Source organism: Malus domestica, chromosome 17 (genome assembly GCF_042453785.1).
Source record: "Malus domestica chromosome 17, GDT2T_hap1".
In the NCBI taxonomy this organism is placed as follows: domain Eukaryota; kingdom Viridiplantae; phylum Streptophyta; class Magnoliopsida; order Rosales; family Rosaceae; genus Malus; species Malus domestica.
Genome location: NC_091677.1, coordinates 16,540,327 through 16,564,594, shown reverse-complemented (window position 1 = coordinate 16,564,594; position 24,268 = coordinate 16,540,327). Strand labels below are relative to the sequence as shown.

Below are 24,268 nucleotides of genomic sequence, written 5' to 3'. Positions count from 1 at the left end.
GGGAAGCCTTGAAATTTGTCATGTACATATCTTTAGATGATTCCGGGGAAATTGCTAACAACACATTAAACCAATCATGGAAGGAAACTCTAATTTTAAAGTAATTAGCTACTTGATTGTCTACCAATAACTTGAAGATACTTTTAAATGACTCATTGTCATCTTTATCTTTTGAATTTTTTTCATCGAAATTACCTCATTGTCGAGTGTGAATATCAGTCATTTTTTCCGAACGTTATGCTTGTTACAGCTTTTGCAGTAGGTTGGGAGTAAAACATTCAAATTGGTAAACCGCCTCATGTTTTTTTTTTTTTTTTTTTTGTCAAACAATAAATTTTGTTAGATTAACCACCAATAAAATTTGAATCCACGCAATTATGCAAAAGCTTAATACCTTTCTACCATTATGGTAAATAACCACTTGCCTCGTGTTATGATTTGGGGTGCATTAAAAAATATTTAAAAAAAAAAGACATTTCATTTCCTTAAGGGCCTAAATAGTCATTTAATATTGTAGGGTATATAAATCAATTTATAAAAAAGTTGTGAATTTATTCAGCAATACAATACGTGAAGTGCTAATAGAAAATCTGCAAAATTTAGCAAAACAATTAATATTTACATTGCCATATTTGCCTGCTTATGATATCTCAAGGAAGATGTTTAAAGTCTCTGTAACAAAATTAATATGGCAAACTCCTACCGCATCCCTTATAGCTAGAGAGCAATTTCCATGGCACGTATACCCCCGTTGCGTCCCATGCAAATCCCACAAATTCATATGAAGAAAAACTTACACATAGCCTTCCCTGCCACGGAAGCCTTTCTCCTGCAACTGAAGAAACTAATGTCGATCAGGGCGCAGAGAGCCCATAGTAGAACCCACAAGTTCAACATAAAAATTACTAAAAGTAGCCTACCACCTAAATTTGAAGAGGAAAAGAAAACAAATAAATCAACAGTAGCACCTCAACTAATTTACAGATGACGAAGATTTTCGGAACTGCATGCTGCTTTATCCATGGTTCTTCGATTTGAAAGTTGCAGCATCAAGCTATCGCCGTTCTTCCTACATTGCAGCAACGCAAATGAAGGACGATTTCTGTCTCTATGCAGCTCAGATTCAAAATTTATAGGGGCAAAAATCCACGTCCGGTGCAGAGGGTATAGACGAATTGTTATTCCAATGTTCCTTTCCTATAATACCACTTCTCCGATGGAAGCTGTTTCTTCCTCGAGTTCTTTAATTAACTTTTCAATCTGTCTTCTATATACCGGCATGAAGTGATCACTAATCATGGTTTGTGACAACCTCAGCTTACTGTACAGAGATCTTGGAGTGAGGAAAATACCAACCCTAGTCTCTTCTGGCTGCTCATTGCCCGAGTGGCTCGATTCACTATCAGCACCACCATGGTAAACGGTAACAATATGCATGATTTTCCCTGCAGGAAAAAATCTATGCGCTTCCTTCATGTCAGGAGCAGAGCGCTCGGGCTGACCATCGCTTGCCTCCGCTATTGCAGCTTCTTCTTCTTCCCGTATTTCATTTTCTGCATTCCTTATTTCATTTGCCACATCGGCATCCTCACCTTCTGTTCTATCATAAAGCTCAAGCTCAAGTTGTTGCCACAATTCAACCTCTGTCATACGGTCTTCATGTCTATCATGGTCTGTGAGCCCCTCACGCTCATCACTGACTTCACCATCAGTGTCTTGACGCATTCTATCAGAATAAGAATAATCAATCCCTGAAGTCCAGTCCATTCCTACAGATGAAGATACAGGAAGGTCGATGGTTTCAATGGCAGCTGAGCTTGTGATTCTCTTGGGGGGTGTAAGAAGAGGGTCAGAAGTCTCTGTGCTGCCACCGGAGGATCCGGCAGAACTTCCTTCATCATTTGAGTTTGAATGAGCAACCGAGGCTCGGTGACGAGGAGCCATGCACGACCATGATGACAAGCCAAGGGAAGGACGAGTCCATGCTGCCTGAGCCATGCTCTGGGCTCTTCTCATAACGACCTGTGAAATCAGAAAGTTTCACAAGCCAATCAAATGATTAAGTAGAAGAGGAGCACAGATTCAAAGTTCCAATCACCGAATTACAAGGTTGAAAGCTTCTATAACAAGAATGTCACCAGACATATGTCACGAGACATGACACATATCAAAAGTATTTAGTTGATTACAAGATTGTGAAAGGAAAAAATATGGTGTGCGACAAAACTACATTAAAAGAAAACAGGTTACCTGTGTACCATTGGAAACAGGGCGTAGAATTGCCCCTGCCCCGGCAACTTTTGCTTTAGCACTGGCAATGGAGGGAAGCCGTGAACCCAAAGCTGAGGCAGATCGATAGACAGTGCTAAGAATTCTTGTCTGCTCAATCTGATTTCTCAAGTCATTTATCCAAGCAGATGCCGTAACCTGTAAAAAGATAACAATATTTTATAAAACAATACGTTAGAACTTAGAAAGAAATATACAGTAGATCAATAAAAGGAATATCATAAGCATTTGGAATGCTTCAATAAAACTACAGAAAGCATGCAAGTTTTTCAAGTACCAACAAGCCAGAGAACCAGCACTGAATGGATGCATAGAGAAAAAAATTTAGGAGCTAACAAGGTATCATGAAAAAAAATATTGGGCAAACTCAACTAATATCATTAATTCTTGCCGAAAGCCCATTTATTCCAGTAAATATCACAATAACTCAAAGAGAAATGAGAAAAGAGCATGCAGAGATGGTACTAGAGTAAAGAGCATTTCCGTAATTGGACTAAAATCACCGGTAAGAACACAAACTATTTAGAAGAACCAAAAATGTACAGAGAAAAGCTTTATCAGCAGCAACAAATAAAAGTCTTGAGTACTATAAACTTTGTCCAAGTCAATTTATAGGGACTATATAGTAGTTTTGACCCTATTCAAGAAGTGCCGTCCCTCATCAAAATCAGCATATTTAGTCAACAAGATAACCATCATTCACCCCACAACAAAGATAGCAATCTCCCAAGGACCTCTAATCCAATAAGGTAGTCAATCAAGCACTCAATCACAGAGTTTAAGAACATAACCTCAGCACGCAAATCATCCACTGACGCAGCAGAGAACGTGGGCACTAGGTCAGCTCCATTGATAACAGAAGTAATGAAACCAGCTCCTGATTCTGCCAATTCCCACGTCATGCAGGCAGCTGCATTGTTATAAATGGTTACTAGTTAGAGCTAATAGAAATACTCACAACAACAACAACAACAACAACAAAACCTTTTCCCACTAAGTGGGGTCGGCTATATGAATCCTAGAACGCCATTGTGCTCGGTTTTGTGTCATGTCCTCCGTTAGATCCAAGTACTCAAGTCTTTTCCTAGGGTCTATTCCAAAGTTTTCCTAGGTCTTCCTCTACCCCTTCGGCCCTGAACCTCTGTCCCATAGTCACATTTTCGAACCGGAGCGTCAGTAGGCCTTCTTTGCACATGTCCAAACCACCGGAACCGATTTTCTCTCATATTTCCTTCAATTTTGGCTACTCCTACTTTACCTCGGATATCCTCATTCTCAATCTTATCCTTTCTCGTGTGCCCATACCTCCCACGAAGCATCCTCATCTCCGCTACACCCATTTTGTGTACGTGTTGATGCTTCACCACCCAACATTCTGTGCCATACAACATCGCGGCCTTATTGCCGTCCTATAAAATTTTCCCTTGAGCTTCAGTGGCCTACGACGGTCACACAAACACGCCGGATGCACTCTTACACTTCAACCATCCAGCTTGTATTCTATGGTTGAGATCTCCATCTAAGTCTCCGTTCTCTTGCAAGATAGATCCTAGGTAGCGAAAACGGTCACTTTTTGTGATCTTCGCTAGATTGCTCCGGTCATTAGTGTGGATAAGTATATAAATGAATAGAGATAGGAAAGCAAACACAAGATGTACGTGGTTCACCCAGATTGGCTACGTCCACGGAATAGATGAGTTCTCATTAATTGTGAAGGGTTTACACAAGTACATAGGTTCAAGCTCTCCTTTAGTGAGTACAAGTGAATGATTTAGTACAAATGACATTAGGAAATATTGTGGGAGAATGATCTCAAGTCATGTTGGGAGTCTGGCTCTCGAGATTCGGAGGGCGGTGCCTCTTCGATTTTGGAGCAAGCAATCTTGTTGGGAGTGTTTTCTCGAATGTGAGTAAAGGTTGGGCATGTTTGCTAGTCTACCTTGCCACGAAGCACAGAGGTTGACACACCGGGACTTTCCAATTATCCATCAGTGGTACTGTTCCTTTACCCTTGTGGGTAATAATATGGTAGCTAGACCTTCAAAATTTATGTGTCTAAACTTTGTTAGTGTTATTTCTTTGCTATTCTTTTACCCTTCTTGGTCAGAGCGATGTAGTGGGAGCTGCAAGCTTCACGTGTCTCAACTTTGTCAGAGAACTTTGGCAAAGTTATCTGTGGTACCCATGAGCTACTGTTGCGTGTGGGAAGTGGGTGATTGAACAGTACGATTCATGTGCTTTCTACTTCGCCAGAAATCTTCGACAGAATGCCCATAATTTCCGCAAAGCTGAGTGTGCGTGTGACAGATGCTGACAAGGCTGAAAAAGTAGGTGCCTCTTCGATTTCTGAGATTGGCCCTCGTGGTCTCTGAGCAGCCCAGCTTTTGAGAAAGCAAGCCTCTTCGATTTCTGAGATCGGCCTTCGTGGTCTTTGAGCAGCCTAGCTTTTGAGAAAGCAAACGCCTCTTCGATTTCTGAGATCGACCCTCGTGATCTCTGAGCAGCCCAGCTTTTGAGAAAGCAAACGCCTCTTCGATTTCTGAGCAGGCGCCTCTTCGATTTCTGAAGCTTCGTCGAGTGCAAATTTTTATAGGGGCTGACATTAAGTTCCAAAGCACACTTGAATATCCACCAGTAGAAGCTCCATTCTTGCACTTCTAAGATCTTGATTTGTCCGACCTCTTCTCTCTTCAACACCTTTGAAAATGTCTGGCCCCTCCGACCGTCGTTTTGACTTGAACCTTGTTGAAGAGGCAGCCTCGCCTTCTCCAGACAACATATGGCGCCCATCCTTTGTCTCCCCTACTGGTCCTCTTACCATTGGGGATTCCGTGATGAAGAATGATATGACCGCTGCGGTAGTGGCCAGGAACCTTCTCACTCCCAAAGATAACAGACTACTTTCCAAACGGTCTGATGAGTTGGCTGTTAAGGATTCTCTGGCTCTCAGTGTTCAGTGTGCAGGTTCTGTGTCTAATATGGCCCAACGCCTATTTGCTCGAACCCGCCAAGTTGAATCATTGGCGGCTGAAGTGATGAGTCTCAAACAGGAGACTAGAGGGCTCAAGCATGAGAATAAACAGTTGCACCGGCTCACACATGACTATGCTACAAACATGAAGAGGAAGCTTGACCAGATGAAGGAATCTGATGATCAGGTTTTACTTGATCATCAGAGATTTGTGGGTTTGTTCCAAAGGCATTTATTGCCTTCGTCTTCTGGGGCTGTACCGCTTAATGAAGCTCCAAATGATCAACCTCTGATGCCTCCTCCTTCTAGGGTTCTGTCCAGTACTGAGGCTCCGAATGATCCCCCTCCGGTGCCTTCTCTTTCTGGGGCTCTACCGACTGCTGAGACTTCTCCTAAGCAACCTTTGTGAAGGCTCCCTTTTGTTTGTTTATTTTGACTCAAGTATATGTACATATTTGTAACTTATCGGGGCTATCAATAAATAAGTTTTCCTTCATTTCCACGTATTGTGTTAAATACACCAAAGCCTTCTTCACTAAGTTCTTTGAATTTTCTTTTGTTGAAGCTTGTATGTTGAAGCTTTGTGAGTGGAGCATGTAGGTTGAGGTAGTGTTCCCTTAATTTCCCGAGTGAGGAAAACTTCTCGGTTGGAGACTTGGAAAATCCAAGTCACTGAGTGGGATCGGCTATATGAATCTTAGAACGCCATTGTGTTCTGTCCTGTGTCATGTCCTCCGTTAGATCCAAGTACTCTAAGTCTTTTCTTAGGGTCTCTTCCAAAGTTTTCCTAGGTCTTCCTCTACCCCTTCGGCCCTGAACCTCTGTCCCATAGTCGCATCTTCTAATCGGAGCGTCAGTAGGCCTTCTTTGCACATGTCCAAACCACCGTAACCGATTTTCTCTCATCTTTCCTTCAATTTCGGCTACTCCTACTTTACCCCAGATATCCTCATTCCTAATCTTATCATTTCTCGTGTGCCCACACATCCAACGAAGCATCCTCATCTCCGCTACACCCATTTTGTGTACGTGTTGATGCTTCACCGCCCAACATTCTGTACCATACAGCATCGCCAGCCTTATTGCCGTCCTATAAAATTTTCCCTTGAGCTTTAGTGGCATACGGCGGTCACACAACACGCCTGATGCACTCTTCCACTTCATCCATCCAGCTTGTATTCTATGGTTGAGATCTCCATCTAATTCTCCGTTCTTTTGCAAGATAGATCCTAGATAACGAAAACGGTCGCTCTTTGTTATTTCTTGATCTCTGATCCTCACCCCTAACTCGTTTTGGCCTCCATTTGCACTGAACTTGCACTCCATATATTCTGTCTTTGATCGGCTTAGGCGAAGACCTTTAGATTCCAACACTTCTCTCCAAAGGTTAAGCTTTGCATTTACCCCTTCCTGAGTTTCATCTATCAACACTATATCGTCTGCGAAAAGCATACACCAAGGAATATCATCTTGAATATGTCCTGTTAACTCATCCATTACCAACGCAAAAAGGTAAGGACTTAAGGATGAACCTTGATGTAATCCTACAGTTATGGGAAAGCTTTCGGTTTGTCCTTCATGAGTTCTTGCGGCAGTCTTTGCTCCTTCATACATATCCTGTATAGCTTGGATATATGCTACTCGTACTCCTTTCTTCTCTAAAATCCTCCAAAGAATATCTCTTGGGACCCTATCATACGCTTTTTCCAAATCTATAAAGACCATGTGTAAATCCTTTTTCCCATCTTTATATCTTTCCATCAATCTTCGTAAGAGATAGATTGCCTCCATGGTTGAGCGCCCTGGTATGAACCCGAATTGGTTATCCGAAACCCGTGTCCCTTGCCTCAATCTATGCTCAATGACTCTCTCCCAGAGCTTCATTGTATGACTCATTAGCTTAATACCCCTATAGTTCATGCAATTTTGTATATCGCCCTTATTCTTGTAGATAGGCACCAAAGTGCTCGTTCGCCACTCATTTGGCATCTTCTTCGTTTTCAGAATCCTATTGAAAAGGTCAGTGAGCCATGTTATACCTGTCTCTCCCAAAACTTTCCACACTTCGATTGGTATATCGTCTGGGCCTACTGCTTTTCTATGCTTCATCTTCTTCAAAGCTACAACCACTTCTTCCTTCCGAATTCTACGATAAAAAGAGTAGTTTCTACACTCTTCTGAGTTACTCAACTCCCCTAAAGAAGCACTCCTTTCATGTCCTTCATTGAAAAGATTATAAAAATAACATTTCCATCTGTCTTTAACCGCGTTCTCTGTAGCAAGAACCTTTCCATCCTCATCCTTGATGCACCTCACTTGGTTTAGGTCCCTTGTCTTCTTTTCCCTTGCTCTAGCTAGTTTATAGATATCCAACTAAACAAGCATCCAAATTCAGAACAAAATAATACAACTAAGAAAATTTTGGTGTTCAGAATACAAAAAATAAAAAAAGGAACCCAATTTGATGCGCAGCACTGAAATTAATATTAGCCCATGACATTTAACGAACACAAACCTGGAGCAAACGTCACACAGGTGGTTGTTGAAAGTTCTTTCTGCTCCCGCAATATATATGTTAGAAGTGCGGCAGTGCCTCCACCCAAAGAATGCCCTACAATCTGTCAGAAACAATTATTTGTTATACATATTTTGATCTTGTGGACCATAATATTGTTCGAAGCTATCAAATGGGTTAAGAAGAAACATTTGAACAATATGTTTACATGAATCTACTCAAAATATTGTTAGTTTGATCAAGTTCCAAGAAGAAACTTCTGCTAGCCATATGGTCTGTGTAATTGATAATACAGTTAACACGAGAAGACTGCTGAAATAACTAATCAGCTAATCAATAAATCCCCACCCATCACCTGCAGTAGCAAAGCTGCTTCAGGGACATAGTTTTACAGATGCCAAAAAAAAAAAAAATATATATATATATATCAACAAAAATGATACTGAAAGGTATCAGAGCCAAGATGTCTCATGAAAATGTTTACTTTCTAGGAACTAAAACATCAGAGTCGTTTAATTTAACAACATAACAATATCTACTAATTGACTAATTAAGATGAGTAGTAAAATAGAGAACATCCACACTTATGCCATTACCTTAAGTTCATAGTCAGGATATTCTTCAAGTGCTTTTAGTACGCAAGGTTTTGCAAGCTTTGCAATCCATCGAGCAGCTGCAACCATTCCACAATGTGCATAACCCAAAACTAAATTACTGACTCCTCCCTCATGTACAACACTGTGATGGAATGGTACAACAGCTCCCGTTGCAACCGTCAGAGTGTCCTTAATACTATGGGTTCCACGAATCAGCAAGAGAAAACACTTCTTATTATGATCAACAAGAATTGTAAAAGCAGGCTTCAAGATCTGCAGAACACAGTAAATACAGAATTTGATATTAACAGATAGTGCTAAATTAATTTTTTATGCCATTGAGAGTAAAATAGTGCATAAAGACACTGACCAACGATCAGTACAACAGTAACAATATCTAATAAAATAACCTACTCCTGCTTTGGGTTCCTGGAGAAGAACATTTTCTTTTGAATAGCCTGTCTCCTCTAAAAACAATGGAAAAGGTTTCTTCGAAAAATGCCAACACAATGTCAGTAAGTTTAAGAGGTATTTGAGTTCAGCAATTGTTTGAGATCCTTTTAGCTGTTGACTGTCTATTCCACCAAATACACCATGAACATGTAAGTTTCCCTGCACCATACAGACGAGTTATTATCAAATATCACTCTTCCAACCAGACAATAGAAGAAAAATGACTACTTGGTATATACCAGATAGGAGCTCATATAAACAAACAATAAATACAAGAAGGATAGCATGTCATGTAACATTTTTTTTCTTTTCTTGCGAGTCTATTTATCTCCAGAATGACAAACACTTCTGAATAATTCCTTTCTTGGTTCTGTTAGTATCGTAAAGAAGTGCTAATCATAGGTAAACTTCCAAAAAAATTTGCGAAAGCTGCAGAGTATAGTGTCACATTTTTCACCAATTCTGTTTTTAACACTCAGTTAGAAGAATGCTTTCCATAATTCAACCACCCTTTTTTCCATCTCTAGATTGAGTATTATATTCAGATAAAAAAAATACTAATGATTTGTGTAAAATCAACATCCGTCTATCATGAATCTTAAAACTAAAATCTCGCCATATTGAAAGCAACCATCTAAGCAACACAAACCCCGCATGCCACAATTATAAAATCTACGTATGTAACCACTATTTTCAGCACATAACGCAAAACCCATGCAATAATAACGAAATCGATATAAACACTGAAATCGGCACAGTAAAGAAACCATGTCCATGAAAACATTTTACCTGCCTCTTTAGGAGAAAGCTAATCCCAAATGCCAAATCCCCTATAGGCCACTTCCCCAAAGTCTCGGAGTAAGTGAACCTAAGCGTCTCCGACAAAGTCGAAATGGTCTCCAGCCATGTAGCCGGGGCTTGAATTAACCTATGCGAAACGCGTTCAATTCCCAAAGGAGCATGTTTGGGCACATCACCACGCCCATCTTCGACATCATCGCCACCCGACAGGGGGGACTGTAACTTACGATTCAACGTATAATACAAAAGAGCAGCTGCACCGGCTGCGGTGGCCATAGTTGCAGTTGCCATTAGCTTACTATCCCTACAAAAATACAAATTTAACAAGAATATGATCAAAATTCAACTTTAACTAAACCCCTCAATCCAAAATCCCCAAATAAAATAAATATTAATCGAATTTTCCCGCTTAATCACCGCTAGAATTAAATAAAATTAAAACCAAACCAATCAAAAAGCAATCTTTTTTGGGGTTTTTTTTCGGCAGAAAAAGTGAATAAAATCGAAAACCCAATAAGGTCAGGACAAAAATTCGAAAAAAGCTGATTGAAATCAGAAATTGTTTGAACATCAAAACCCCAAAAATCCGAAATCCGAGAGACATTTGGTGGAATTTGATACAATAATATCCAAAGGCAAAGAGAAAGCGCACCTGAAGAGATCGATTGTGGCGTGAATTAAATGGAATTGATTGAGATTATCTTCGAGCGTAAGGCATTAAAAATAGAAAGGATTTGATTCTTCGACGAGAACGAGAGAGCCTCTAAATTCTGCGTTTCTTCGTTTTTTCGGCACGGAGAGTTTGAGAACTTTCGCGCAGCTTTGAAGCAAAACGGCAGGCGGGGGCGTAGTTTTGTTTCAGGACACGTGGCGGGCGTGGGAAGACGGTGAGTGGGGAAGGATGTGGCAATTAGAAACCGACCTTACTGGGATATGTAGGGGTGGGTTCGGTTTCATTCAAATTTTTTTTTTTTTTTTTTTTGCCAAAGCAGAAATAGAATCAAATTTTCGGTTCAGTTTGATTTTCTTTCGATTTTTTTTTCTGTTTGGTTTTATTCAATTCCCTTTTTTTTTTTGTTCGCTTTCGGTTTTTTTAGTTTATAAAACACAAATTTTTTTTTTAATATGGAATTTAGAAAAAGGCTTGCATTGGTAGACTAATAATAAGAGAATGAGGAAAGTAGGAAGGTAGTTATACATATCAAGATTAGATAAACCAATATTATTCTATTAACAACCTCGAAAGCAAACAAATAGAGAAGCTCTTTCAAGTTCCAAAACAGACTCAAGCACATCATTTGCATACTCAATATAAATTGGCTTCTTGGAAGCCGCCTTCCAACTTTCCTCTATAATCAATGGAATAACCTCCCTAATTGAACCAACTATACCCCTTGAAAAAGCCCTAGACTTCGTTTCATACTTGGCAACAAAGTTTCACAAAAGAAACATCATAGCATACATTCATAAAGTGTAAAGAGACTCGGTTATGTTCTGTTCGGTTCGGTTTTTGTTTGGTTTTCGATTTTTCAATTTAGGTTAGGTGTTCGGTCCCCTTTTTTTCGGTTTTCGATTTTTTTAACCCACCCCTAATTCGTACACCAAAAACTTTATTGCTATATTTTATTATGTTTTTTATATTTGATGAATTCAGGTTTTTATGTAAAAAAGAACATCTTACCCATAACTGTCTTCAACACCAAGCATATTGTGCCAAAATTCTTTTGTCTCATCAACAACAATAACATCAGAAAATTGAAGTCAAGCAAATCCATTCCTAAGACAACTTGGCCGATCTCTTCATAAGTCATTACCGAAGTTTACTTTCCAGAAGCTTGTTCGGGGAATTGATATGCATAAACTTTCTGAGTTATAACAATGTTAGTCCTCTTTGGAATTATGTCAAACTCAAAGGGATTATCCTGAAGTATACTCACTTGACCTTAAAATACTATTTTCCTTATGATTAGAAGCATTTGTTCCTTTGGGCTTTTGCTGCATGACTAGGTTTTAACAAGGAACCTATTCTGGGATGGTCATACCCTTGTGTACGTCCAGTAGACGTTTAAACTGACTTTGCATTCAACTCATCATTTACCTTGGACTATGGACTTTTGTACCATATTGGATTTTACCATAACTGAGTTTTGTGAGACTTATTTCCACATGCAAGTTCTTTTGTTTGAGACTAGTATGTTCCTTAATCAGTGCCAACAAGATGACTTCATCAAACTTTGCTACATTTGATGTGATATTTACTAAGTATTAACATACTCAAGGGAGTGTTGTGAACATTATTAGCACATGTGTGACTGTGTAAATCCTAATTAGATTGAGTTTAAGACTACTTAATATTCTAGTGATTCTTTCCTTTTAGACTTTGTACTTACTTGGATGAAAAGTTACTCTTCCCTCTTGGTTCATCAGAAATAAGGCCACAAATATAAGGAGATGTTGCGAAATCAACGATATGTGTGCAGTGGAATAAAGTAAATAAGCCACAATATTTACGAGGTTCGGCAAGTATGCTTAAGTCATTGGTGTAGCAGTAGTAATCTCTCTTATTATTAAATGAAAACTACAAATGGAAACAAGAGAATGTATGTTTTCTTTTGTTGTAACATTTGTGAGCTAATAGGCCTTTATATAGAAAAACATATCATTCCCTGCTAAGTCCAAGAAATGTGAAAGTAGGCAGCACACCTTCAACATTTGTAGGCTGACAAGATCTTCAACTTTGGTTGGCTGAAAAGAAACAATAGGCGATGTTTATTTCCTCATGTGGTCATCCATCTTTATAACACTTCCCCTTGGATGACTACAGGTCATTTATTGACTGTCTTTAAAATTTCTGTAATGATAACCAACATGAGATGAATGGATGGTCTAAATGAGACAAAAATATTTTGCTCATGTAGCATACACTTCGATGCTTCCCCTAATGATATCTCCCCCTGATTAGAATAAGTTTAGATTAACTAACTTGTTATTATGCCAATGTGTGTTGGTGCAGTTCTTAAGCTTCTGAAGTGAAAACTTTTGGCAGATAGTTGGTGAGGTAGTGTATCATATTAGCTTTGAATGTGTTTCTCCAATTTCCATTACTTAATTATGTCTATGAGCCATCTTTATGCAAACAAGAGAGATACTCATATTTTGCTTGCCCAGTAAGACCATGGCTGTTAGTGAGTTCATTTGAATAGAACAAGCACATGTCTATAATTTCCAAGAGTTATCAATATATAAACATTATTTCATTCTAAAACTCATTAAGGAAATGTTTCATCTGATTCAATGTATTGTGCTAAATACAATAAGGCATATACTTTGTTGATGCACAAAACCGGAGGGGTCTTGGAACAACGTAAATCCGACTGTGAATCTGCAAGAAATGTAAATAACACAAGATGTATCGTGGTTCACCCCAATGTTTGGGCTACGTCCACACTGATATTGTATTTCTCTGAGAGGATTGTGAGGGAGATAGCCTCTGTATGTGAGGATGAGAGCTCTTCCCATGGCCTAAGAAATGGCCTCTGAATTGGCCTCTCTTAATGAGGAGAGTGAGGGGTCCTTTTATAGAATAAGGGCTCCTCACTTACTACATATTTGCCCCTTCATTTATTACATAATTACATTTGAGTCCCTCAAGTATTTATACGAGATCTAAATATGGAGGCCCTAAGTATGGTACAAACATACTTCACTAAGATGTGGTTCTTCTGGACCAAATATCAATTCATGTTTTCCCTCACGAGGAATGATCTTTCTTAGTGTCTAAATATCGATTAATCAGTTGAGTGTTCAACTCATGATCTTCAATCCATATGATTCTTTAATACATAAACATTTTGATGGATAAGATTCACGTTGACATATTGTTCGATCTGCAGTTCAAGATAATATTTCTTTCAATACTTTATAATCTTTCTACACTCTTTAGGAGTCCCAATCTAATATTAACTCTTGCAAAAGATTTAGTAGGTTGCAACAATATCATAACGATAGTACTCACTAAGACAATTTATACAATCCATCGGTATTGCGTACATAATTTATGCTTTACCCTTCCAGGGCTTTTTTTCAAGCAATTTGAATTCTTCAGGAATTTTCTACACTTCATAACACATTCTCTTTTGGAATTTATACAGAGCAACTTGCTTCCATGTATACTTGAGGGATTTACTTATAGAGATATGCTTCAGACATTTCATAAGCCTTTGTATAATATGTATAATTCTCCATTGAAATGAACAAGTTTCACAATAGGAAATCAAGTTTATAAGAGTGTATTAAAATTTCAGGTTTCAACTAGGAACCTTGTGTCATACCATGTGAGTGTAGTTCATTGTATTACAAATGCCCATATATAACTTCTTGGGTTCAACATCATTTGGCAATTTGTAGAACAGGTCCATTTCTCTGTGTTCTTACTAAATTTTAATAGAATTGCCCTTCTCCAATTTGACTAATAACTTTTCTTTTCATCGACGAACAAAAGAACATGGTTCAACACAGCTCATTGATGAATTTAGTAGCTATTGTAAAACCAAAATTAGCATTAGTAATCATCAATTCATGATCCCATCATTCTCATGTGCATGCACATGCATATTTATGAGCATTTCATTACTTTGGATATCCTTGCCTCTTCATGGGCTTTATATTGTCTCTTCTAGGACAATCATATCTTATTAGATGAATTATTTAGAGAATTTGGATCATAACCTCTTCTAGAGCATTATAGAACTTGGATTTTTAATCTCTACTTCTGGGGAGTTGAATCATTGGAACCTATACATCCATCATACTTCAGGCATGAGATATATTAAAATTCCCATCTCCATGGATTGTCTTTTGGAACTTGAATCCATACGGCAACTGTCATATTGTGGGCATGTAACAGTTCAGTAATGCCAAGTCTATGGATAGTCTTATTAAGACTTCAATCCGTGTGGCATCTTTGTAACTTGTAATTAATTAGTAATTTTCAAATTTTGGATTACCTTTTTGTACATCATGTGAATGATATAAAATGCTAGAGTTTGCTGGGGTTGTGAGTAGGATTCCCATCATCGAACTTTGGTATTCCATTCACTTAGTCAACCACTTATTTTCTCCCTTTGAACTTTTATAGGTTCATCATTGGTCCTTCAGTTTCAACCTCCTGCATAACAGAAGTGGTGTGCAACTTGTGCCTTTGAATGGTCATTCAAAGCATCACCTTTTGGTGACTCATCCATACTTGGCAGCCTCAGTGTAAAGAGCCAATAGCGTACCAACTATTATGTGATGTTGGTGACTTGAAACCCGATTCCAACAATAGTTGAAGATGACTACTTGAGAGCAATGCAAGGCAAGAGATCAAGCAAAGGTTATGGGCAATATAGACCAGAAGTTTGATTTCAAGTTCCGACTGGTTGCTTCTTTTTTTTTCTCTTGTCTTGTAGGCAAAAGCAAGGGTAAAGGAAAAGACAGGGAAAAAAACATAATATGAGATACTCTTGCTCTCGACCTTGACGATATGAGATACTTTTACTCTTTAAGAAAATAGTAGAAGACTTTGATGCTGATGTAAAACTTCGCGATGAAAAATATTTTCTTGCTGAGGAAATGAGTTAGGCATTTTGAGAGACTTGGTTAAAGATGCATTCTCGACAAGGAAGAAGAGTTAGACATTTTTTGGAGCTCTGCCTTACCATGGAGGACGAGAGTCAACATATATAGGAATTTCCCTACAGCAGGTGGTGATGTTGTTAGGACCATCTTCTTCACACTTGTCGACAACAGTGGTGTAGTTGAAACGGTAAAATTCACGCGTCCAAACTTTGTCAAAGATATTTTGATAGAGTTATCCTTGATATCCAGAAAGATGAGAATGCGTCTGAGAAGTGCCAATGAACTTAATTTAGGAAAATTCGGCTTTTGAAATTCAGAGAATGATGTCTCTTTGATTTTTGAACAAGTGGTCGTGTTGCCTCTCATTTTATAGAGGCATCGATTGTATAAAAAAAAGCACGTTCGAAAAGTTGCCCGCTTGTGGAAATTGCTTCTCTTGTATTTTTGAGATTTCACTTTATATGATTTCCTTTTCTTTCATCTTTTTTGAAAATGGCTTGTCCATCTGACCATCATTTCAATTTGAATGTTGTGGAAGATGCAGACGTGCCTCTTTAAGACAACATATTGCGCCCATCCTTCTTATCCTCTAATGGTCTTCTTAAGGTTGGGGACTCTGTGATGAAGAATAATATAACTGTCACAGTAGTAGCTAGGAATCTTCTCACTCCTAAGGATAAAATAATACTTTCGAAAAGGTCTGATGAATTGGTTGTTTAAGACTCTTTGGCTTTTAGTGTTCAATGTGCGAGCTCTGTATCCAATATGGGTCAACATCTACTTGCTCGATCCCGCCAAGTTGAATCACTAATGGCTGAGGTGGCAAGCCTTAGACAAGAAATTAGAGAGCTCAAGCACGAGAATAAAGAGTTGCACATTCATGCAAATAATTACTCGATCAGTTGCAGGAATCTGAAAGTCGGATTCAAAGTGACAATCAGAGGTTCGTGGCTCTATTCCAAAGGCATCCATTGCCTCCACCATCTGGAAGTACTATGGCTTCAAATGATCAACCTCTGGTGCCTCATTCTTCTGAAAATCCACCAAGTATTGAGGCTTCACATGATCCATCTCTAGTGCCTCCCCCTTTTAGGGTACTGCAGGCTTCACATGAGCAACTTTTGTGAAGGCTCCCTATGTTTGTTTATTTTTTTAGTTGTAACTCATGTGTATGCACGTGTATATATATAGAAAAGTTCCCTTTATTCTAGTTTTATACATGCATGAAACTTCTGGTCCAGCTTGTTAGATATAGGAAACTATGAAAATTTTTGGTTCCATTAATATGTCGATGATAATCAAATTGAGTTTTACTATGTCCATCATTTTCTTGTTCCAAAAGGAAGAAATTCAAGTACAACGGAACTTGCGATAATTAATTCATACCATATAAACAAATGCCTACACAAAATGTTATCAAGTTCTTAACATTATTCATAATGTACTCGAAATTTATTCTCGATATCGGCATCATTGGAACCTTTAGGTTCATAGTTTTGGAATTCATGCCCATATTTAATTTGTGCACGGATTAAGGAACTTATGGTCCTCATTTACATGGCTATCAGATTTTCTGCCAATAATTATAATAATAATAGTTATATAACCAATGTATATTTACTTTAAGAAAATTAGTCATACAAAGATATGAAGATGAAATGAAAGGATTTTCTTGTATGTGAAGTTCCAGCCAACATAGGTGATAGATAAGTAGTGCTTCATCGGATTTATAGTGTTATGCTTTCTACTGACACGAGAGCTTCTTGTACTAATAGCGTGTTGTGAAATAGACGATATGTGTGCTGTAGAATAAAGTAAATAAGACACAATATTTTTGAGGTTTGGTAAGTGTGCCTACGTCCTTCGGGCAATAGTAGTAATCTCTCTTATTATCAAATGAAAACAAGAGATTGTGTTTTCTTCTGTTGTAACATATATCGTTCCCTGTTAAGGCCAAAAAATGTAAACGTAGGCAGCACACCTTCAACATTTGTAGGGTAACAAGATCTTTAATTTTGATTGGCTGAAAAGAAACGATGAACCATGCTTATTTTCTCATGTGAATCATCTATCTTTATAAAATGAGAATCACAATCTCTATACATTTTACAATTTCTCAACATTCTCTCTTGCCGCAGCCTCTCTCTCATTGGAAAATTGGCCATAACTTGGATTCTTTTTTTGCGAGTCTTGACGATCGCATGGAGAAAAAGAAGAAGCCAACTTTCTCTGCCTAATGAATACTCTTTCTACTTAAGTAGCCGAATATTTGTCTTTAGGAACAAAAAGAATATCCAATTGAATCCAATTTTACGCGAAAATAATTTAAGTTAGCACTACAAGTGTTTTGACAACAAAATGGAATACCCAAATCAACCATTAATCAGTTCCAGTGTAGCTGAAGAAGAAAGGGAGCATTTTTGCTCACCAGAGTTGATGCACATCTCCTTTTAATAGTTTGCCCGAACAAGCTACCCAACCCTAAAACCCTAAGATTTGAGAAATGCATTCCTCCCTTTCCTCTCCCTTCCACCTAACAGCCACAGCCACCACCCAACCGCAGCCTTCGACCCAACAGCCACCACCACCCCATCACCCAACCCTAGCAACAAAGACTAACATCCACCCACTTGCTAGCCCCGTCGCCGCTACCACCCTCCTTACCTTCTTTGTCCATCATTGTCGCTATCATCTTCCTCCACTAAGATTCACCGTCGTCTTCCTCTGACAAGATTCGCATCGTCTTGGGTGGGTGTTTGTTGGAGTTGGTTTGGGTGGGGGGGGGTCCTTTAAACGTTGTTGGGTGGGTGGTCGTCCCCCAATGTTACAATACTTCCCTACTGAAAGTTACTAACTGTTTGGACCCGATTTTACAATATCGGCCCGAGCAATTGAGGCCGTTGAGTGAGCATGGTTCTAGACCATCGGATAAGAAAGTTAAGATAATTTTGTTGTTGTTAAGAGATAATATTATGGCTTTAATCATAATAATTATCTTTTAATAAATTATCTTGATTTTCTCGTACAAGATAAATGGAATACAAAACAAGTCTACAAGAGATTCACATTCATGTGTGATAAGGATGTGGATATTTTAAATTAAACATGGTTTTATTTGGCTGTATAATTGCATGATAACCTCATGCAATTATATGGGTTTTGATCCCGTCAAACATGGATGATTTTTCGTGGACATTTTAAATAGGTACTCATCCAATTTAAGATGAGGGCTGCTGGAAGATTAATCGGCGCATGCAAACCACATCAAAGATCAAATATAATCATTCGAAGATCAAGCCACGTCAAACACATGGGAGATTGAAATTGGACTCTACTCAAGGATCAAGCCATGTCAAGCATGCATGTCTCTATAAATAGGAGTGGTTGTGCAACAACAAAAACACCTCCAATTGAACACACAACTGCCTTGCGCAAACTCTCTCAACAACTTGAGATTTTTTATTTTCTCTTTTCGCTGACACATCTTCCGTTGGCATCAACAGCACTGTGAAAGCAACCGGTGATATCTTCAGTCGGCATAGATAGCTCTGTTGCCGTAGAATCAACCAATCTCGCAACATTTTCCGTTGGCATCAACAGCACTGCGGCGAGGACGGTTGGTTACCTATCCAAGTCTCAGTCGAGAAGGGTTTCCGAATCCTTATTGATTGAGGTCATCTCATTAGCCTTCTTAGCGAAGTGAGGTGTTACAGCTTACTGAGCTCGGCGCATTGCACACTGAGTTATTTTATGATTGGATACTCTCAAGTAGGATTTAGAGTTCGACATTTAGACGGCCGAACCACGTTCACTATTAAGACTCATATCTGCTTTGAGTATTTGTGCCCTTACACTTTGGTGTCGATTCGGCATGAGTTTACTCTGACGAATACCATCACTGTGACCGAATTCGATGACGACGATTCGTGAACTTCGTAAGAATAGTAGCCTTGTCTTCAGGTTCGAGGACCTAAGAGGCCGAGACGTGTTCCTTCCTCGACCGCAATCGCAAGATGCAGAAGTCAACCGCGCACCCAACACAGCATCAACAAATTTTACTCCTCGACCAAGCTCGACCGACGAGTTGGCACACCCCGCATTCACCGAAGGACGTAATTAGCTTATAGATTACTCGGCCTGCGCGCCACGTAGGCTTGGTAGTTTTTAGGGTCAACACTAACATAACTATATGGGTAATTGTATAGTTGTAATTTTCTTCTTTTCCATTTCCTAGTCATAGGATAGTTTAGAAAGATCTTGGACAGAGGTTAAGTTCAACTCAACTAGTAATTCTGGAAAAAGACTACAAATCATGAAGACAGTGAATTTTGACAATCTTACAACAGTAATTCAACTAACGAAAAGTTACACGAGTAAACATCCTGTCCAAATCGCTTATAGTTTTAGGTGAACATTATATTCTAAATGGGATACGTAAATGTCCAGCAAACTTTCGAATATGAGCATCTCCGGACAGTATTGCCTTTTAGCCTAGGACTTAGTCTCGCTCACTTATAGCAGTCAAGTGCTCATCAATCTCTTCGGTAGACAACACTCTGAAGACAGGGTTCTCCTTTACCACCACTCCAACCTGAATATTGTCAATGGAAAATTAACATACATTTTATTCGATAAATTTACTGCTGCTGCAATGCATTGTCGCACCGTCAACATATGGCTAAAATTTAATGCATGTCATGTACGGCCAAGAAATTGACGGAAATTATATATACGTAAACATGCAAAATAGGATATGGAAAGTAACTTTGCAAAGCAGCGATCAAGAGAGATCTCATAAAAACCCAGTATTACCCTATCAATGTAATTAACAGATTGTTAGATAGACAGAACAGAGTCCTGAGTAGTAGATAGTACACTTAAAAAGGTATATGATAGCGAACTGGAAGCAGGTTGCTACAGACGATGCAAAACAAGATTATTTTCAGACCCTATTAGGCTCCTACGGAAAATGGAAGAGTGAAGGCAAACAATTGACTTGGCTCTTCAGAGGCCTTTGGAGTAGCACATATGATCCCAATGCAACAAACTAAATTGCCTTCGTAAATGTTATTTGATCTACTGTTAGCTCTCAACAGAGTGCCATGTCAAGACAAGTTAAAACCTATGTGAAAATTATACCGTCACACCATACAAGCAATGAAAAGTTTATTACCGATATGCCAACAAGAACGCATTTAAGGTTCTCATCAGAGAGCAGTAAAAAATTTCAAACACTAAAATGGGGGTTTCAAATACCTCAATTTCGGTGGCCTTGAAATCCTCTTGGAGAACTGATTGCAGGGCAGAAATACAAGTCTACAAATAAACAAATATGGGAAGTTAGAGAAGGAACCCAAAATAGTATTCTTATTATTTATTATTATCATTATTCTCATTCCTACTTTTGTTATAGTTAACATAATCATAGTTCAATAGCTAAAAACCATCAAAATCTCCAGAAATAGATTTTATCTAATAGGTAAAATATCTTATGCACCCTGTTCAATATACCATGACAACAACGTCTACCTGCACAGTCTCGTCGTAAGAGAATGAAGGCTCATTCTTCATTTTCTTCTCCAAGAAATTGATGGCCTCTTGCTCTTTCAATCCAGCACTTGTAGCCTAAGATGCTTAATTAGAGATCAGTTGAGAACTAGAACCATAGATCGATGCTCTAAAACAAAGATATAACTATGGCAGAGTAGAACTAATAGTGATGTCTCAAGATGATTATATTTTTCTCTTTGATCTTTGTCGAAACGATCTACATATTGTAGGGATGCAAGTTAATCTTAAGTGCTTTCTATAAATGTAAAAGCATGTACTAAAGAGAAAGGAGAGAACCTTGCAAGAAGGTATCTGTTTAATGAGTAAACCAAAATAGGGTTGATGCAAAATTGAAACTTGTGAGAAGTGAGGGTGGTTCTCACAGAAAATTCCATTATGCTGCATACATACTTTAGAGTTCTTTACATTAAGTTACATGAAAAGAAATATTCTTGGCACTTACCTTGTGACCAAAGTAATGGCCAGCTGGGTCACACTTGTAGAGTTGAGGTCCGAGCTCTTCATCAATGCCCAAAACCATAGCCACTTTGAAAGCAAACATAAATTGTAGATAATGATAACATCAGTGAAAATGCAAAAGACAAACCAGGTTATATAGGGGGGAGGGAGGAAGAGAAACAATCAGTATGCATCATTGCATGATGTAGTTCTTTGCTAGTAGAAAAGATTATCCACTGCTATAGAACGGATTAGAAACAAACCTACTCCAAGTGGCCTCATGTAAGCATGTTGAGTGTAGATTTGTGATTTGTCTGCAATCCTGTCATACAAATCTTATCAATAAAAGATAATGAGATGACTTTGCAATTATATACAGTAGTCTGTACTGTTCTGACTGTAATACTAGAAACTTGGAATTGGTATGGATGGAAAATAAGAGGCAGTATTTAAAGTATAGTCAATTATCTAGTGGCTCTCTAGGAAATAGAGGTTATCTGAATCCCAATACCCATTCATTGAATACAAATTTGAAGTGGGGTAATTTCATATGCTGAATGCTCGCTCTGGAACAACCATTACAGAAACTAATGGCTTAAGTTTGCCGATCCTTTCCCCATCAGGGAAAAAAAAGCTTTGCTTGGGGCATTTCATCTAAACATCCTTTCCTTGAAATAACAAATGAGAAGATACAAGAGGGATCACCTAGACAATGCAACCAAAACCTCTAACCTAGAGAAATGATCCCCTGATCTTTTGACTGGAAGATCCAAATCCCTTGAATTCTAAGGTTAAGCAGAAAAGTCCATGCACACTTGCATTACAATATTTACTTTATCCAAAGGACAAAATTAAATTATTTCTTTTACATAAACCTAGTCAGGGAGGGAGAGAGGGGAAGAGAGAGAGAGGAGAGATAGAGAGAGCGGCTGTACATAATTTCAGAAGGGGGGGGGGGGGGGGGGGGGAATAACCCCGACAATAAACCCCATAACTAAAGGACCATGGCATCCCATTATGGTGTCCATCATTCTACATATCCAATTAAGAGGAAGGGGTGAACAAATCTTACTTGAACTGTTAAATTCAACAAGACTGGCCCAAACAAAAACAGCCAAAACAAGTGAAAAACATACAATGGATACAATTAAACAACTCTAACTTAAAATATAACTCAAGATAGGAATACTGAAAAACTGCATGCTAAAAGTTCAGTTGTAATATAGCCTAACATAGTATTGTATAAACACTTAAAGTGATTACCATTTAGCCAACACATCCACGGGCATCTCATATCCATATTTGAAACGAAACTCAGCTGCTTCATTCCTTGCTTGCGAAACTAGGGTCCTCGCATCAGCTACAAAATTACATGTCAAGAGGATGAACCAATGTGAGCTGTTGAACTACAAAAGAACTAAACATTGCCGAAAGCACAAATGTTCGAGTTAAAGCTTCCAACAAAAGTTAACGGAGAAGAAAAAGAAACCTGTCATTCCAGTGGCCAGCAACCCTACGAACTTAGTGATGGGGAAAAGATGTGTGACACTTGTCTGATCCAAAAGCTTGTCCTGCATTAATATCATGACGTATTTACAACCCGCACTAATTCACAGCATGGTATGAGAATAAAGACTCAGTTATACCACCAACAATACTCACCGGGACTTTCTTCTGGGTCACAACACATACTGAATCCTTTCCCCGGACACCAATGGAGGTGATCCCAGCAGCTTTAACAGCCTTAAAAGCATACTCTATCCAATCATAAGAAGAAGAAAAAACCAACTCAGAAAACAATATCCCTTACAGGGATCAAGTTCAGCATCCAATAAACCGAAATTTAAGTCGACTGTCTTTTAGTGCCGACAAGAAACCGAAAACCCATACAAATTAAGCTACTTAATTTGACTGATGTATAATTGATCTAGCAAATGACACTCCAACCAGAACCCAATACAAACAAACTACACATTCGCTTCTATAATCTTGAATTTCTCCCCAGATTTCAGCATTAAAACAAAATGATAAAACAATTATATGGGTTTTGATCTCGGTGACCCGTAAAACCCTAAAAAACCAAAAACCCACAAATCTGCCCTCGCTGAAGGATCATCCGAGATTCAAATCGGAGAAATCGCACAGAATGTATTGGAGATTATCACATACCGACTTGGAAGAGACGACCTTCGGGTGAGAAAATCGTGATGTGACGATCGTATCCGCCTCCGCTTCCTCGACTCATGATTTGATTGCTTCAATTTCTGAGCTTCTTCTTCTTCTTATCTGGTTTTTAGGGTTCCTTCGAGTTGGCGTATCGGACTGTAATGGCTACTAGTGGGAGGGATTTTAATTAGAAGAGGAAACACACGAAAGCTTTTTTCCCAAGTTAGCTGAATATGTTCAAGGTTGAAACAATGTCGCATGTATTGCATTTTGTTTGGGGAGCCCAAAATATGGAGATGGGCCAAAACTTTGGAGAGCAAGCATGAGAGAATATTTGAAACAAAAGCCCAAATAACCATCCAAATTTGTTTTACCCAATGACACTTTAGTGCTAGAGTAAACTACATATTTGGCTCTGAACTTAGGTGGGTCTTGTCCAACTAGGAATTGATAGGATTTTAGTAGACTTTAAAATGAGGGTGTAGTCAATTAGGATTTAAAAAAAAGATTTTAAAGACTTTAAAATCATGGTCTAGTCAAATTAGGATAGAAAGGATTTAAATAATACATCCAAATCCAAGGTAGTCGATTAAATGAGGTGTAGTCAAATTAGGATTTAAGAGAATTTTAATAAAGTCGATTAAATGAGGTGTACACAACAACCACTAAGGTAGGAAAGTTTACGGCTCAAAAGAAATAAACTTAAAGGTGCAGTGAGACAAAGGTTCGATAAACATCCCAGCAAAATGCAGTCATGCCAATTCCAAGTAAGCTTCAGTTTATACCTTCTTGATTACGGATTTTAGCCAAATCAGTACTAGAGTCTGCCCCTGAAATTTATAAAATCAA

The 24,268-nt window shown here is 38.5% G+C and overlaps 2 protein-coding genes across 3 annotated transcripts; both read right to left on the bottom strand.

Moving 5' to 3' along the window:
* Nucleotides 1-598: 598 nt before the first annotated feature.
* On the bottom strand, nucleotides 599-10,521 carry LOC103405373 (uncharacterized). 2 transcript variants are annotated; one of them, XR_003770635.2, is made up of 9 exons: nucleotides 10,278-10,441; nucleotides 9,614-9,929; nucleotides 8,786-8,983; nucleotides 8,372-8,644; nucleotides 7,776-7,878; nucleotides 3,081-3,199; nucleotides 2,251-2,427; nucleotides 969-2,022; nucleotides 599-835 (listed from the first exon to the last, which is right to left on the bottom strand). XR_003770635.2 is itself a non-coding variant. In XM_008344355.4 (8 exons), exons 2-8 carry the CDS (start codon nucleotides 9,914-9,916, stop codon nucleotides 1,198-1,200), a joined length of 1,998 nt encoding a protein of 665 aa, XP_008342577.2. In that variant the 5' UTR covers nucleotides 9,917-9,929; nucleotides 10,278-10,521; the 3' UTR covers nucleotides 599-1,197. The 2 variants fall into 2 exon arrangements, 1 of the variants encoding a protein (XP_008342577.2); XM_008344355.4 differs by having other exon boundaries at nucleotides 599-2,022; nucleotides 10,278-10,521.
* Nucleotides 10,522-19,512: 8,991 nt separating this feature from the next.
* On the bottom strand, nucleotides 19,513-23,791 carry LOC103405372 (proteasome subunit alpha type-6). The gene is made up of 9 exons (XM_070817400.1): nucleotides 23,423-23,791; nucleotides 22,916-23,010; nucleotides 22,743-22,824; nucleotides 22,517-22,613; nucleotides 21,517-21,575; nucleotides 21,258-21,340; nucleotides 20,774-20,869; nucleotides 20,501-20,560; nucleotides 19,513-19,835 (listed from the first exon to the last, which is right to left on the bottom strand). Exons 1-9 carry the CDS (start codon nucleotides 23,496-23,498, stop codon nucleotides 19,743-19,745), a joined length of 741 nt encoding a protein of 246 aa, XP_070673501.1. The 5' UTR covers nucleotides 23,499-23,791; the 3' UTR covers nucleotides 19,513-19,742.
* Between the last annotated feature and the right edge of the window lie 477 nt (nucleotides 23,792-24,268).